A 14695-nucleotide genomic window follows, 5' to 3' on the forward strand; every position below is an offset into this window, starting at 1 on the left:
AGCCGTGAACTTCCTTGCTGGAGCCTCCGGCGTATGCCATAGCAGGTTTTCGCTGACGCGCGGGCGCCGCCAATGCTCCAGAACAAGCCATTGCAGGATTTTGTTGCGTTGCGGCGGCCACGATCGGTGGAATGCAGCACCACGAGTAGTCTTTTCTTGTTGCGTGTTAGATGAGCTTGATCGTTGGTTTGGTGTCTTGCCGGTGACGTCTCATCGACTGTGCCAGCCATGGCGAAGCGTGGAAAGTACTCGGCAAAGGATTTAAAGACAAAAGTGGAAATATTGCAGGCGATCGGACATGGTCTCCTAACAAAGACAGCGATTGCCGAGAAGTATGCCATCAAAAAAAGCACATTGTCTACCTACATCAAGAACAAGGACTCTATCATCGATGCTTACGAAAAGGAGATTGAGCCCTCACGGGAAAGACTACGGATGTCAGCTTACCCCGAGATGGAGACCACTGTCATTGCATGGATAAAGGATGTTCGCAGCAGGAATATTTCATTAAGTGGACCCATATTTGCTGCGAAGGCAGCAAACTTTGCCAGCCAAATGGGCATCAGTGACTCCAGTGCATCGGAAGGCTGGTTATCTCGTTTCAAGGCCCGCCACGGGCTGACGTTTAAAAACGTCTGTGGAGAGGCAGCCGCAGTCGACAAAGGAACCTGTGAAAATTGGGTCTCAGGTGAACTAAAGGAGTATCTTGCTGATTACTCGCTCAGTGATGTCTTCAATGCTGATGAAACCGCACTTTAAGTTGTTCCCAAACAAGACTGAATGTGATACGTGCTCGGGCGGAAAGCGCAGCAAGGAAAGGGTTACCGTGCTAGTGTGCGCGAATGTGACGGGCACGGAACGGTGCCGCGTGGTAGTGATAGGCAAAGCAGCGAAGCCTCGTTGCTTTAAGGGCGTGAAGACTCTCCCTGTTGAGTACACTTGGAACAAAAAGTCGTGGATGATGCGAGCAATCTTCACGGACTTGTTGTGCACACTAGACAAAGTTCGCGGCACAGAATAGGAATATTCTTTTGTTCGTTGACAACTGTTCGGCGCATTGTGACGTCAATGGACTGAAGGCGATCCGTCTGGCATTTTTGCCAAAAAACACTACTGCTATACTGCAGCCTATGGACCTCGGGATTATTAAAAATCTCAAGACACTGTACAGACGTCTCCTCCTAGAGCAGATTCTTGTGTGTATGGAAAGCGGGAAGCCGTATGATGTCAACCTGCTCGGAGCCTGCCACATGCTGGCAACATCGTGGAACGCCGGCAAGGCAGACACCATCGCAAACTGTTTCCGCAAGTGTGGCTTTGGTTAAGCCACAGAAGCCTGCAGCAGAGCAGACTTTGATGTTCAAGTGGTTTAAGGTGATGGCTCCATCGTGCTCGACCCTGCCTGCGCTGTTTTATCGGAGGGTGTTAACTTGGGGAGCTTTGGATGAGAATTTGGATGCTGCGCTGGAGATGTTGGGCAAGTTGCTTGGGCAAGATGCTTCTCGAGTCGCAGTGAAGAAAGTGCTAACAAATGCAAATCACCGATTATTTTTCATTTTGATATGCTTTGATCGACGTTCTTTTGTTAATAAACATGTTTTTGAAGCATAAATAGTGTCATATTTCATCATTAAGCTTGACGCTCACGTGGGTACATTTCTTAATAGTTCCAGGCACATAAATTGATTGGCTATCTTTATTTCCTTTGGTGTTTGGACTTGCATGATTTTAATACCCAAAATCACCGACCTCAAAGTGTAGTGTGTGTATTCCTCGATAACAATTCCAGATATGGCTATGTTGGCTTCGACCCTAGCAGCCAAATGCAATGGCCATTTTTTTTTTTTTTTGCCACCTGCTCGTTAATTCAAACTTCACTTAATTTGAACATTTTTTCAGTCCCCCTTGAGTTCGAATGAACGAGCTTTTACTGTACCATGCAACACATCAAGAGGTAGCACTTTCAAAGGTAGAACATGTGCTAATCTTTTGCCGAAATGTCCTGAAGTGGGCCTTTCATTGCTATATTATTTGAAAGCAACAGCAGCAACTGCAGTCAACGTGCAGTCGTCGTTCCGCACTTCCTTCACATAACAGAACAGCTCTTCTTCCAGTTCGCAAAACTTGCACGACTTGTCTCGGAAAACGTGCTTTTTGGAGCTTGTGTTTCTCAATGCATCCTTCTGGTTGTGCTACTATCAGACGAACTTCTCGGTTACATCGAATTTCCTGCCCGCCACACGCTTAATGTGTTTGAGAGCTAACTCCCAGCTGTGTAGCTATTAAGGTGCGGGAACATTGTGCTATAACTGCAATGCTTGGTGGCAGCACGTGAAAGCCACAACTACGGTGATTTAACATGCTGCCACAACTGCCGTGCCTTTGGCAGCTGGGCAGGCAGCTGGGGCTGGTGATACTGACGTCAATATGAATAGTGGGAGCTCAGGGCAGAGGAAGAAGTTGATGATGATGAGCCGCGGCCTCAAGCGCCATCTGTGGGTGGAACCTGGAAGCTCCTGTGCACATGCATGGCCTCCGTGATCAGGCACACTGTTTCTTGCAGCCAGAGCTGATAGCAAAGGCCATGGCGCGTGCATTTTGAGGGCTATACCCACGTGGGTCGTGGAAAGTCTGGGTGCGACCCTTGCACTTATTTTATTTTTTTAGTATTTCCTTCGGGAAAATGATGCAGTCCATACACAGGTGCGACCCTCAGATGTGTTTATATGGTATTGCAGTCTTCATCGTGGCTCACGTGACTTAAAGTCACCTCTGACGTCACAGGCATCGCTTGGTTGATGAAGTACGAAAGGCTTCTTACTTTGTGCCGTTTTTGTTCTTTGCTTGCATAGTTGCAGTGTCTCAGCTGTTCACTGCAGAGAGCTTTGTGTTATGTTCTCTTCTGTGCACATGAAGCGTTTAAATGGGAACAGAGAGAGGCTTCTACAGTGTGGGCCTGCATTGCTGTGGTGAGTGCAGGACCTGGTCTGACCGGGAGATCCGTACCTTGGTGACACGTCTCTTTGATCTGCCGCTGGATGCGACCAACTCGCACCTGGTGGAGGAACACCTCTCAGAGTGTGCACGCAACTTCACCCCTGCAGTCGTGCCTTCAACGCCACCTTACGAGCGCTACGTGGACTCAAAGCTGGTAACGTAATTGCCTGACCTGTGACCTATAGTTGTTGGCTTTTACCAGTAGTAGAACCCCTCTGGTACACTCTTCACTGGACCATCAGAAAGAACAAATACCGGCCTGAAATTGTAGTAGCCTGGAAACAGAGTAGCTGAATATACCACAGGAATTGTATATTCTTATCTGGCACTTGCTTTTCTCTTTTACTTCTTTTAATCAAAATATGATTCTCTGTAAATCCGAGGTTTTGTGACTGTCACGATCATTCTGCATGTGCAGAATGCCTCAATGCCCTGGGATGGCTCTCCTCCTGCCTGGATCATCTTCATCTGTGCTATTTTCGCGGCGGCCACTTTAATTCTACAGGGTTGTGATGTAACGAAATTTAGAATTTGTGTCGTTGAAGCTGCAAGTGGCTAGAAAAAAGTGGATGACAGGAGTAAAAGCCTCGAAGCCAACCCGTGTGCCATCTGCCATGGCATAGTTTCATTTTTGTTCCTTTGGTCGTTCACGCTTATGTTGCAGTGGGGATGGAACTGCACCAACAGTCGCGACAAGATTCATGTCACCTTTCAGTGTGCGTAACATTGACACACAGCTCTGAAAGCCACCGAGCAAGGTGGCAGTTAAGCACCGATGTAGTGTAGAACCGTGCTTCGACCAACGTGTCATCGCAGTTTCTCACATGTCAAACATAGGCTGTCAAAATGCCATTATGTGGTAAAGCTCTATCTTGAGATGACATTCATGATGTGCCGTATTTATTTGATTCTAACACGCGCTCAATTGCAGTGCGCATCCATTTTTCACGGTCAGAAAAAAAACATAAAAAACTAGAATACCTTTCATTCTATACTGTACCAGACTTTTTATGCTTCAGTAAAGAAGTTAATCTTCTCACTTGGATTGACCAACCTTTATTGCAACCATTCTAATGTCTCAATGAAGTCAGCCTCATACTTCACGCATGCAAGGCGGATGCTCAAACTACTTGGCCACTGCTGTGGTAACCCCCCTCACTTATGTCTGTGTTGTTATTCCAGCATGCCGAAACTGCGTGCTCTTCACGGAATTTTGGCCATTTGTGCGATGAAGCCTCCTCGCAAGGCTTCACTGCATTTCCAGCAGTTTTATTTTTTTTTTTTCTGGAGATAACTCAGGAATTTCTCAAATCCCTTGAAGTCCAAGTTAGGTTTTACTACCCATCCTGGTATTCGTAGTTGCCAGTCCTGTCATTTCATGGATTTCATTTTGTCACTCATTTTGCGTCATCCTCATCATCGCATTACAGGTTGCAAACTTACGCTGCCTAGGCAAGCAGTGTGCATTTCTGTGCACAGCATGCTTTTTCTGTGTGCTGTCGAGTCAGTGTAGCTTTGTTTGTTTCAGTTGCAAAAATCATACGCTGCACAAAAAAAAATTTGAGTACATTTAAGCTTCACCTTTAAGAGTTGAATTGCAGCAGCGGGTTGCAGCACTGCTAGGGATTCTGCGGAACGCTGTTGCCCATTCGGCGCAACGTCTTGCTCGTTAGACAAATCGCTCAGAGTCTCTAGGAGGCCTCTCAAAGCATGGTTGAGGTGTCCACCGATATGCGAGACAATTACTGCGCCTTTTCTTTCTTGTAAAATCACAATCACAATGGAGATGCACAATGCCAATTCAGGGATCAGCGTCTTTGCTGCCCGTTCGTGATCTCTTTGGCCAGCGGATGGCCTGTTTTGAGAGGCCTCCTATAGTCTTCGAGCGATTTATCCAACGGGCAAGGCGTCGCGCCGAACGGGCGATGGCATTCCGCAGACTCCCTGGCAAGCTGCGACGCACTGCCGTATTCCACTCTTAAAGGTGAAGCTTAAGCTTCCTCCAATTTTTTTCAATTTTTTCAATTGTGTAGTTAATCAATTACTTACAACGATTTCATTAACGCATCATTGGCTATCATGCACCTATCAGTCATTAGTCACTAGAACCACAAATTACCGTGATACGATTTTTTTTTACGCAGCCCCCAATTATAGGTCACCACTTCGAATCCCTGCTGTGAGCTAGGCTCTAACTTAACTAGTAAACTTATGGTACATGAGGCGCTGAATCATATGACACCATCCGGAACATTCTGTGGCAAATGGTTGACGTGATACGTTTTTTTTACGCAGGCCCCGATTTTTTTCCAACACACGGTACTGGCTAATACTGGTTGGTTGGTTTATGGGGTTTAACATCCCAAAGCGACTCAGGCTATGAGAGGCGCCGTAGTGGAGGGCTCGGGAAATTTCGACCACCTGGGGTTCTTTAACGTGCTCTGGCATCGCACAGTACACGGGCCTCGAATTTCTCCTCCCAAGAAATTCAACCGCCGCGGCCGGGATCGAACCCGCGTCTTTCGGGACAGCAGCCGAGCACCATAGCCACTGAGCCACCGCGGCACTGGCTAATACTACTACGCCGACCGCTTTTTGACAGAAGGAGCTGTATGCGATGTCACATAAAAAAAAAAATTATTACAGTTACAGCAGCTTTTGGCTATTCATTTTTGGGAATTTTTATACTTAAGCAGCATTCAGTATTTGAAGGCATTTTTTCATATATTCGTATTCGATTTGCATTAAAAATTTTCAATATTCAAACACCCCTACAAAGAACCTGAACTCCAAATGCACTAAAATCTTCTTAGGGGGTATTTGCCCAACAGTGTTGAAGTTATCACAGCCGATATATACTCCTGTGGAGGGCTGCTTTCAAATGTTACGCAGTAGGAAGGCGCTTTTTAAATTGTCCGCTTTTTTTCAAAACCAAGGCTTCTGCAGCATGGCCCGATAAAGACATTATTGTCTGCATCACTGGTGAAACATCATGCGATGCAAACAGTGCCTACCTGAGAAAACAAAGGCTCAAACCCTATAGCTGGACGAACTGCGTGCACGCCTTGTGTGAAACACTTGTTTGGCCAAAAAAAGGGCCTAATGGAGGAGTTGGGACTGGTATATGCTTCATTTAGGCTGCCGTGGTGATTGCAAGGCTGTCTCAGTGGCAAGCGAACGTAACAGATATCTGTGGTGATGCATGAATAAAACCTGCCATGTGTGCCTTCTTTCATGAAATACCTGAGGTATCAATCTTTATCACCTAGGTGAGTATACGTAAAAGCTCGTTAATTCAAAAATCCGGATTATTCAAACTGCCGGCTCAGTCCTGGCCAATGGCCATGTAAATCCATGTCATTGGATGCTCGCTAATTTGGACACTGCGGGCCTCTCACCAGCAGATTCAAATAGGCTCCTGAAGAAGGGTGTGTTCAGTTATGATCGATGTGACAAGAAATCTCCGAAATAGCCCTACTTAAAACCTGAGTTCCAGGCTGTGGTGTCACCCATACACCTTCATGCATGCGACGGCAGGTATGATGATAACCGAACGACCCCGTCTCCGAGAACAGTCTGACTGCTTAGGTAGTTTCGGTTTCGCTTTCTCGCAAGCTTTGTGCCAGCCCACAACGACAGTGGCTCGACTAGCCATCATCTATCAGCTAATCTAGTCCAGCTGAACGGTGTTTCGGAAGCTGATTGCCACGTCGCTGGTGTGTTCTCCCCCCCCACTCTTATTTTTCTCACTTCTGAGCTATCTCCTTCGCTTCAGTCTGCATGATTTCATCCTTCGGGTGTGCTGAAACTGCACGCTCTTCATGTGCTGTTCGCTGTTTGTATGGTGAGGCCTTCACACACACGATGGTGCTGCTTATGATGGAAACAGCTCTGCTTCAGTGCTGCTTATAATATGCGCACAATAAAGAAACCATGGAAATGTGATAATTAGTCATTACCTCACTGTTCACATCTCATAATCAGGCAACCATTGCCTGGACTTTCGCCAAATAAATTTGCCATGATGCAAGCAGTTCCTGAGAGTTTTTGGAGGGGTTATTTGATAATTCGAACTTTTCGATAATTATAATAGTTTTTCTGGTCCCGTGGAGTTCAAATTAACAAGTTTCTTCTGTACTCCGAGGAGAAGCCTGCTTATAATGGGAGTTTTTTTTTTTTTTCAGATTTAACAGTCAGATTTCCAGCCCATTATGTGCAGATTCAAGCAATTTTCAGTCCGGTGCTACCATTCCAGTTTTGTTGTTATTCAACTCAATCATGCCCCACCGTGGTGGTTCAGTGGTTATGGCACTCGGCTGCTGGCCCGCAAGACGCGGGTTCGATCCCGTCCGCGGCGGCTGAATTTCGATGGAGGCAAAATTCTAGAGGCCCGTGTACTGTGCGATGTCAGTGGACATTGAAGAACCCCAGGGGGTCGAAATTTCCGGAGCCCTCCACTACGGCGTCCCTCATAGCCTGAGTCGCTTTGGGACGTTAAACCCCTACAAACAACTCAATCATCATCAGGTTTCCTACCAAGAGGAGGTGCTGTCGAGGGTTGGGATCGGTTTGCTGTTTCATGCATTGGATGTTTCGGGGTGTCAGTTGGCAGTGAGAGAGAAAGATCAGTTGCATGAGTGGTGTTGATGTTATCGTGCTCCCATATATTTCACGTTATCCCTTCTTTTTTTCTCTTTCTAACGCGTGCCTGCAGCCGACCATCACGAGGGAAGCTGTGCTGCGGTGTGAGCCCCTGCTGTCACTGCTGCGCCGGGTGTCGCACAGTCGGCCGGCCAACCGCTTTGAGGCGGTGAAGGACGAGGACTACGTCTTCCGCATGCTCAACAACAACGCCTCCCGGGTGCTCCTCCAGCTGGACGAGCTGCGGCGGGAGCCCAAGTGAGCTGCTCTTTTTCTCCTCCTGATTGTTACTCACCTGTTGCTTCTTTTTGTTCTCGGCAGTTGGTTGATGAAATTGGTCTACTAACTTCTGTTTGCATATCATCATTTTTTTATTACCTGTCCCTCATATCACATTAGTAGCCACTGTGCTACTCAAGTGAATTTTTCTTAATAATCCTTCGTGACACGCATTGAGGGTTCAGCTTAAGTTAAGGACAACAAAGCAAGCTATGGGAAGAAAAATGATAGGTGTAAAAGTTAAGAGATTGGAAGCGGGCGGAGTGGGTGAGAGAACAAACGCGGGTCAGTGACATCCCAGTCAAAATCAAGAGGAAGAAGTGGGCTTGGCCAGGGCATGCAATGCGAAGGCAAGATAACCGCTGGTCCTTAAGGGTAACGGAGTGGATTCCAAGAGAAGGCAAGCACAGCAGGGGACGGCAGGAAGTTAGGTGGGCAGATGAGATTAAGATGTTTGCGGGGATACGGTGGCCGCAACTGGCAAAGGACAGGGTTAACTGGAGAGACATGGGAGAGGTCTTTGCCCTGCAGTTGGTGTAGTCAGGCTGATGATGGTGATGATGACACGCATTATATTCTACTATAGAGAAAAATCTGAAAGTTTGGGCATGTATATTTAAAAGCCGCTATTTCAAGGGAACTACTTCAAAAATTTCAGGAATTCACACACTCAGCAGACTTCCACGCTCATGGAATTGCAGCCTTTTTCCACTTGTCATGTTCTCTCAAGACACCTTGACCAGCTGTTAAGCATGGTTAGTCAGTGCATGCAGTGTGAAGGGCATGTAACAGTGGACATCTCAACCAAGGTACACTGTCTTGCACAGCACGTTGCTTACTGTTGTAATGCAACCTCAAGCAGTGCTTGATTTGTAGAGTGTAGCCTTCCTGGTGCTGTTCAGCGTGCGAGATGTGTCTATAACTGAATCATTCAACTAATGTGTGCCCAGAATCAGCATAACATCATGCAGTCTTTCGAAAGTAGTGATTAACTGTGGAACAAGTTGGTACTGCATTCAAGTTAACGATCAGAATCTGAGTAAAATGAACATTGACAGCCGTCAATTCTTATGCAAGTGAAACTCTTCCAGCGCGTGGGCAGATTTTAGACTAGGATGAAAGAGACTTGTATCAAGATCTTGAAAAAGCGATGGCCAACAGTCGTGTCTCCTCTTTTGCAGGAAGTTCATATGCCTAAATGACAACCTGGATTACTCTGGGAAAGATCTGGACTTGGTGAGTGTGGCATTCATTATCACTTGTGAGCAGTACCAAAAGACAAGGCCAAATTAGGCAGGGATGGGTGTCATCTTTGTGGCATGCATTGAAGCTTGGCATTGCCAAGCACACCAGTGACCTTCTCAGTCGTTCCTAATTGGCAAGGCAAGAGTCGTTAGCCTTGCCTGATCCATTGATTAATAACAAGGCTTATTGTTATCTGTTCCGAGTCTCTTATGCTTCAGCGTGAGAGTTTCTGAAACAATTTGCTGGCCTGTCTGTAACGTACAAAAAAAAAAAAGGAACGTTTCAGGTCGTTACAAGAAGCTTCTGCAAATGTTCATAGTTGAGACTAATGCAGCATCACTAGAGCATTAAAGGTGGTCCTGCTGATGGCCTTCCTTCTGTAATGATAGAACCGGCAGGTTCGAAGGAATAACACAAAAACCTTTTGATAAAAAATTGCGAGGACACTTTGGCAACTAAGGTGCTGAGAGGTGAAAGCCGAGGGCACTATGCCGTGACGACTTCTGGTGGACGTGACGACGTCACACCGTTCCCGTGGCTATATGGATACCCAAATTATATTTTGGGGGTATTAAGTGTTAATTACGCTTAATTACACATTTTTCCATCTAATTTGACACAAATCCGACGTTTTTCCGGTAATTCTGTGATAATTTTCACTATGCCGTGATGACTTCCAGCGGATGTAACGTCACACCGTTCCCATCGCTATATCGACGTCCGCGCTATTTCGACGCAATTTCTACATTTTGTCTATAATTAGTTAACTAATCAATCTACATTCGTAAATCTTAGCTTCTAGGTTCATTTTTCCTCTTCTATCTGAAGCAATCATTCGTTTTCTCCTATCTTTTTAGTTCCCGAGTCAACACGAGTTAAACGCTGCCAAAGGTGTGACACCCTCTGCTAACGGACGACAGTATGAGCCAGTAAAGGCTTTCGCCTTAAAGTAGTGCAGTTGTGTTTGGTGTAAAATGAGTTTGGAGTTCATGGGTCCCATAAATTTTATTGTAGTGGAGTGTTTGACTGAATTGCAGGGGTTGCAATGACTGTTGCTTGGATGATGAGGCATTACAAGAAGTTCGTTATCGCGCATCATTTTTTAGCACAGCAGGAAGAGACTTTGTGAACGACCGTGGGAACTCTTGCTGCAGGTGCGACTGGTGGTGCATGACTTCTACGAGGGCCTCTTTCCGACGCCATCACAGTTTGAGCTGCCGCGCGAGTACCGGAACCGGTTCCTGTACATGCACGAGCTGCGCGCCTGGCGTGCCGAGCGCAGCTGGGTCGAGAGCGTCACCTACCTTGCGTTTGGGGTCCTCGTTGTGCTGACGGCTGTGGCCTTCTGCAACGCCTTGGTGAGTGTGCTGCTCAAGCATTTGCTCAGGACACAGTCATTTCAAGGGTTGAAAGGTAGCATTTGTGTTGGTGACCGCTCAGATTTCATTTCCTTGCCAGCTTTTTTTTTTTTTGGATGTGCAGTGGATTTGTTTAATCTACGTGTTTGACTTTGTGAGCCTGTGGTCTGCATTGAAATCAATTCTTGGCACAAGTTTTAAAAACGGGCTGTAATCCAGGTGTAGGTTATTCACAGAAAGCAACGTGACATATAAACCTGCATGAGTGGGTGGTCACGGACTTTTTCAGAACTACAAAATAGAGCAATCTCACTATTTGATAGCTTCCCAATCAGAGTTGACCATATTTTCTTCTGGCTTTGGTTAGTTTGAACTTCAGTCCATTCGAGCTGCATTGGCATTGCCGTGCATTTCAAATTAACCAGCTTTTACTGTAGTTGTGAAATAGTAGCAGCACTCACAAAAGCTCAGGCAGTGATGTACACTTTGTGAACATTGCTCAAAAGCTGTAGCATGGTTAATGGTTGATGCACAGATCTCAGTGTGAAGGCAGTTTGAAATGAAAAGACTGAGTTACCTGCATAGTGTGTTTTAGCAGTGGTGGTAACTTGAGAACCATCCCATGGTGCTCTTATCAAGTGTTACAGTGGGACCAAACAGTACACCATGCACACTTATACAGCAATAGCTGTAGTGCTCCAAACCTCGGCTTTGTAGCTTAGGGGGTCCACTGTTTGCAAATACGGCTCCCCCCTTTCTGCATGCCCTCTTCATGACCCCACATTTACATGTGGACTAGTGTGAGTGTAGCGAGATACGACATATATACTCAACAGGGATCCCACGCCCCTGCCCAGACTTACTGGAAGGTTTACTCTGCAGTATCCCTTAAATATCACTTCCTCTCTCGCTGGCATCGTCATTTCGCAATAGCATCTTCTTGTCTGCAAAAAAACAGAGCATGTCTGCAAAAAATTCCTTGCTGTCACACCACAGCTAACACTCAAACATTCGCCTTATGCACTCTTAACCATCCTGTGAGTTTTCTTTTTGTTCTTTGTGGGCACCATAGGTGTGGGATTAATTTAATGGTTGGAGTTCTTCTAAATGCTGGGATATGGTTATGAATTAAGCTTCAAATAAAGTTTTAATTTAAAGCAGAACAGCATCCGTGCCGGGGAGGAAACAAAAGTGAGTGCCGAGAAGGGGCCAAGCCCTTGTAGCACTGCATGCCATTTTCCTGTTGTTATTTGGCGTATACAGTAAAACCTCGTTGATACATTCGTGGTTCATAGATTTCCCGGTTCATGTGCTCGAAATCACGGACATTAAAAATGTCTCCATACAGTTACACAATACTTCTCCCAGTTAATATGTTCCCGAATAATACGATTTCTCAGGTACTACGTATGAAATTTCGACAAATTGTGGTCGTATAATATGTTTATTGACTGACTGCACATTTGCAAACATAAAAGTGGGCCGACCGTGATGGCAAAGGACATGAAGAGCTGGAGTGCAGCGGCAGTCACCCGCCGCGGTGGTTTGCTTGTCTGCAGTGCCTAGGAGCAACGAGGCGAAGCACCAACAAAATCGGAGAGCTGCTTTTGCAGGGACGCGACATGAAGAGTAGAAACACTGAGATTTCTTCGTGGTACATGAGGGCGTGGGGCAAAACATCCATGAATTACAGCGATGCGATTTCATACGATCAGGCCGAGTCTGGAAAACGCAGCTTAAAAACCAGAAAGGCGACAAGAGGCAGCCGTCGCGGTGGCTTCCTCGCAAGACTTAGCTGCAAAGGGGCGAAGCAATTAAAAAATGACGAGGGAGAGGTTTTGGTTACTTTCGTCATTGCCGTCGACGGAGTGGATGTGTTGCGAAGTTCCTTTTACGCTTAAGACAGTGCGAATGCAGACTGAATTCTCCGAGCACTAGAAAAGGATCTGTTCAGGTCTTGTGCCAAGAAATGCCAATCGGCATTTTTATGAAGTGGATTTTATGAAGTGGAATTGTCAATAAATGTCTCTGTACCTCATTCAGCACTTTCATTTCTAAAAATTAGGCGGTTAATAAGTTTTCCCGGATAATATGTTTTTTCTGCAAACGTTTTTAAAAAAATATCAACAAGGTTTTCATATAGGAGATGGCAGCCAAGTACAACACCAAGGGGGCCAAATCCTGTTCTGGTGAGAGATGGTGCATTTCCAGCTTTGGTCGCTGGGATTAGGTCTCAGCCCAGGCCTGGTTATTTGTGCAATAGTATTCAAAGTTTCATCGGAGAAAGAACCTGCCAGCACCTAGTGTCAGCTGTGATAAACTTTGCTGATTCGTTGATGGGGTGTATGATGTCATGAGACCGCGTGACACTGCCGAGCGCTGATTGAAAGACAGGATGTGTTTTTTTGTGATGAGACCCCATGACATGGCTGAGTCTGCAGGTGCCGCCGCGGTGGCTCAGTGGCTATGGTGCTCGGCTGCTGGCCCGAAAGACGCGGGTTCGATCCCGGCCGCGGCGGTTGAATTTCTTTGGAGGAGAAATTCGAGGCCCGTGTACTGTGCGATGTCAGTGCATGTTAAAGAACCCCAGGTGGTCGAAATTTCCGGAGCCCTCCACTACGGCGTCTCTCATAGCCTTAGTCGCTTTGGGACGTTAAACCCCATAAAACCAAAACCTGAGTCTGCAGGTGCGCTGGCAGTTGGCAGATGCGCTGGTCGCATGACATGGCCAAGCGTGGTGGTGAGCTCAGCCTCAGTTGGCAGCTGTGCTTGGTTGTATATGCAGATGTGTGTAGACAACACTGTGTATGAGGTTGGCATGGCTCCGGCTCAGCATGTGCACTGGCTCGGCGCATGCGGTGTGCAGCCATGATGGAACAGGAGAAGAAAAGCAGGCCAAGCAGATTTTAAACTTTATTTCCCTCACATTCTCAACATGTGATGAGATTAAGTGTGCCCTGCATTTCTTTTTAATTCCACCTGCACTGAGTTTTTTCTTTTTAACTGGTGCAAAACAAGGGCCTTTACCTATTAAGGCCCACTGTTTCCCACAAGTTTGCAAGAAATTGCAGATTTAAGCATTTTTTTGCGAAATTGTGTTTTAGCACATTCTCTTTATTTGATGCTGTTGTCATTGCAGACATCAACAGGCACGATAGTGTGATGGGAAGATGACTTTTTTACAGGGGTGTGCGAATATTGAAATTTTCAATTATACGAATTGAATACTAATATGAATAAAAAATGGCTTCGAATATCGAGTCATATATCGAATACCTATTCAATATGACAAAAAAAAATAATAAAATTCGGAAAAGATGAATGGCAAATGTTACCTTTATTTTTTTTTTTCAAAACAGTGTATGGTCTTTGCAACTGAAATAAAACAAAACTAGACTAACTGCGCACCATATCAAAAAAATATGATGCGCACTGAAATGTATACTGTCTGATTAGACAGCATAACAGTAGGCAACCTGTACTGCAGTCATTCAAAATGAGTAACAGTGAAACTCATGACTGACACAAAACTGGCAGCAAAAAATAAAATGACGGCTAGTAAAACCTCATTAATTTGGATTTCAAGGGATGAGATGAAATTTCCGAATAATGCGAAGATTAATTTATAAAATGCCTCGCACCTCTGAAAATGCCAAAAAATGTGGTGAAGCCATATGATGAGGCTGCATCACACAATCATCAATAAGGTCGTGACGAGTGCGCAGTTTCGACATGCTGGAAGAACAATGTGGACGTAAGCGAGAGAAACGCACACTGGCATCACGGAATGTCAAGACTGCTTTTAAAAAGAAAGAAAAAAAAAATTACCAGCAACTCATTAGCTGGCGTGCGAAAGCTGCGCACAGCAGGGTTCGCATAACCGGCGAAAGCGCGGGCTGACAGCTGACATCGCCACAGGCCAGTGGCAAAGCTCAGAAACCAAAACTACGCAATCAGGCTTTTTTTTTTGGCCTCACAACAGGGGCTTTCTGATCGTCATCACGCCTGCCATTATGCAGCCTGTCATGCAGTGGGTACAATTTTGACATGCCGCCCACTTGTACTGTTGTGGCACCACTACTCACTCGCCTTTTCGGGAGCCTCATGCAAAATTTCTCAAGTGAGCTTTCCTGCATATCACAGTTGACCAAACAAGCTGGCAGAGCTCATGCTGA

General features: G+C 45.9%; 1 protein-coding gene across 1 annotated transcript in view; it reads left to right on the plus strand.

The window, feature by feature from the left end:
• Gnptab (N-acetylglucosamine-1-phosphate transferase subunits alpha and beta) overlaps positions 1 to 14695 on the plus strand; it is an 85794-nt gene that overhangs the window by 56297 nt on the left and 14802 nt on the right. Inside the window, exons 19-22 of the mRNA XM_089558880.1 lie at positions 2980 to 3151; positions 7712 to 7896; positions 9099 to 9153; positions 10317 to 10520. Of these exons, the coding sequence (XP_089415006.1) occupies positions 2980 to 3151; positions 7712 to 7896; positions 9099 to 9153; positions 10317 to 10520 (616 nt within the window). The remainder of the gene's footprint in view (positions 1 to 2979; positions 3152 to 7711; positions 7897 to 9098; positions 9154 to 10316; positions 10521 to 14695) is intronic.

Source organism: Amblyomma mixtum, chromosome 1 (assembly GCF_055824585.1).
Source record: "Amblyomma mixtum isolate Tamu chromosome 1, ASM5582458v1, whole genome shotgun sequence".
NCBI classification, from domain to species: Eukaryota; Metazoa; Arthropoda; class Arachnida; order Ixodida; family Ixodidae; genus Amblyomma; species Amblyomma mixtum.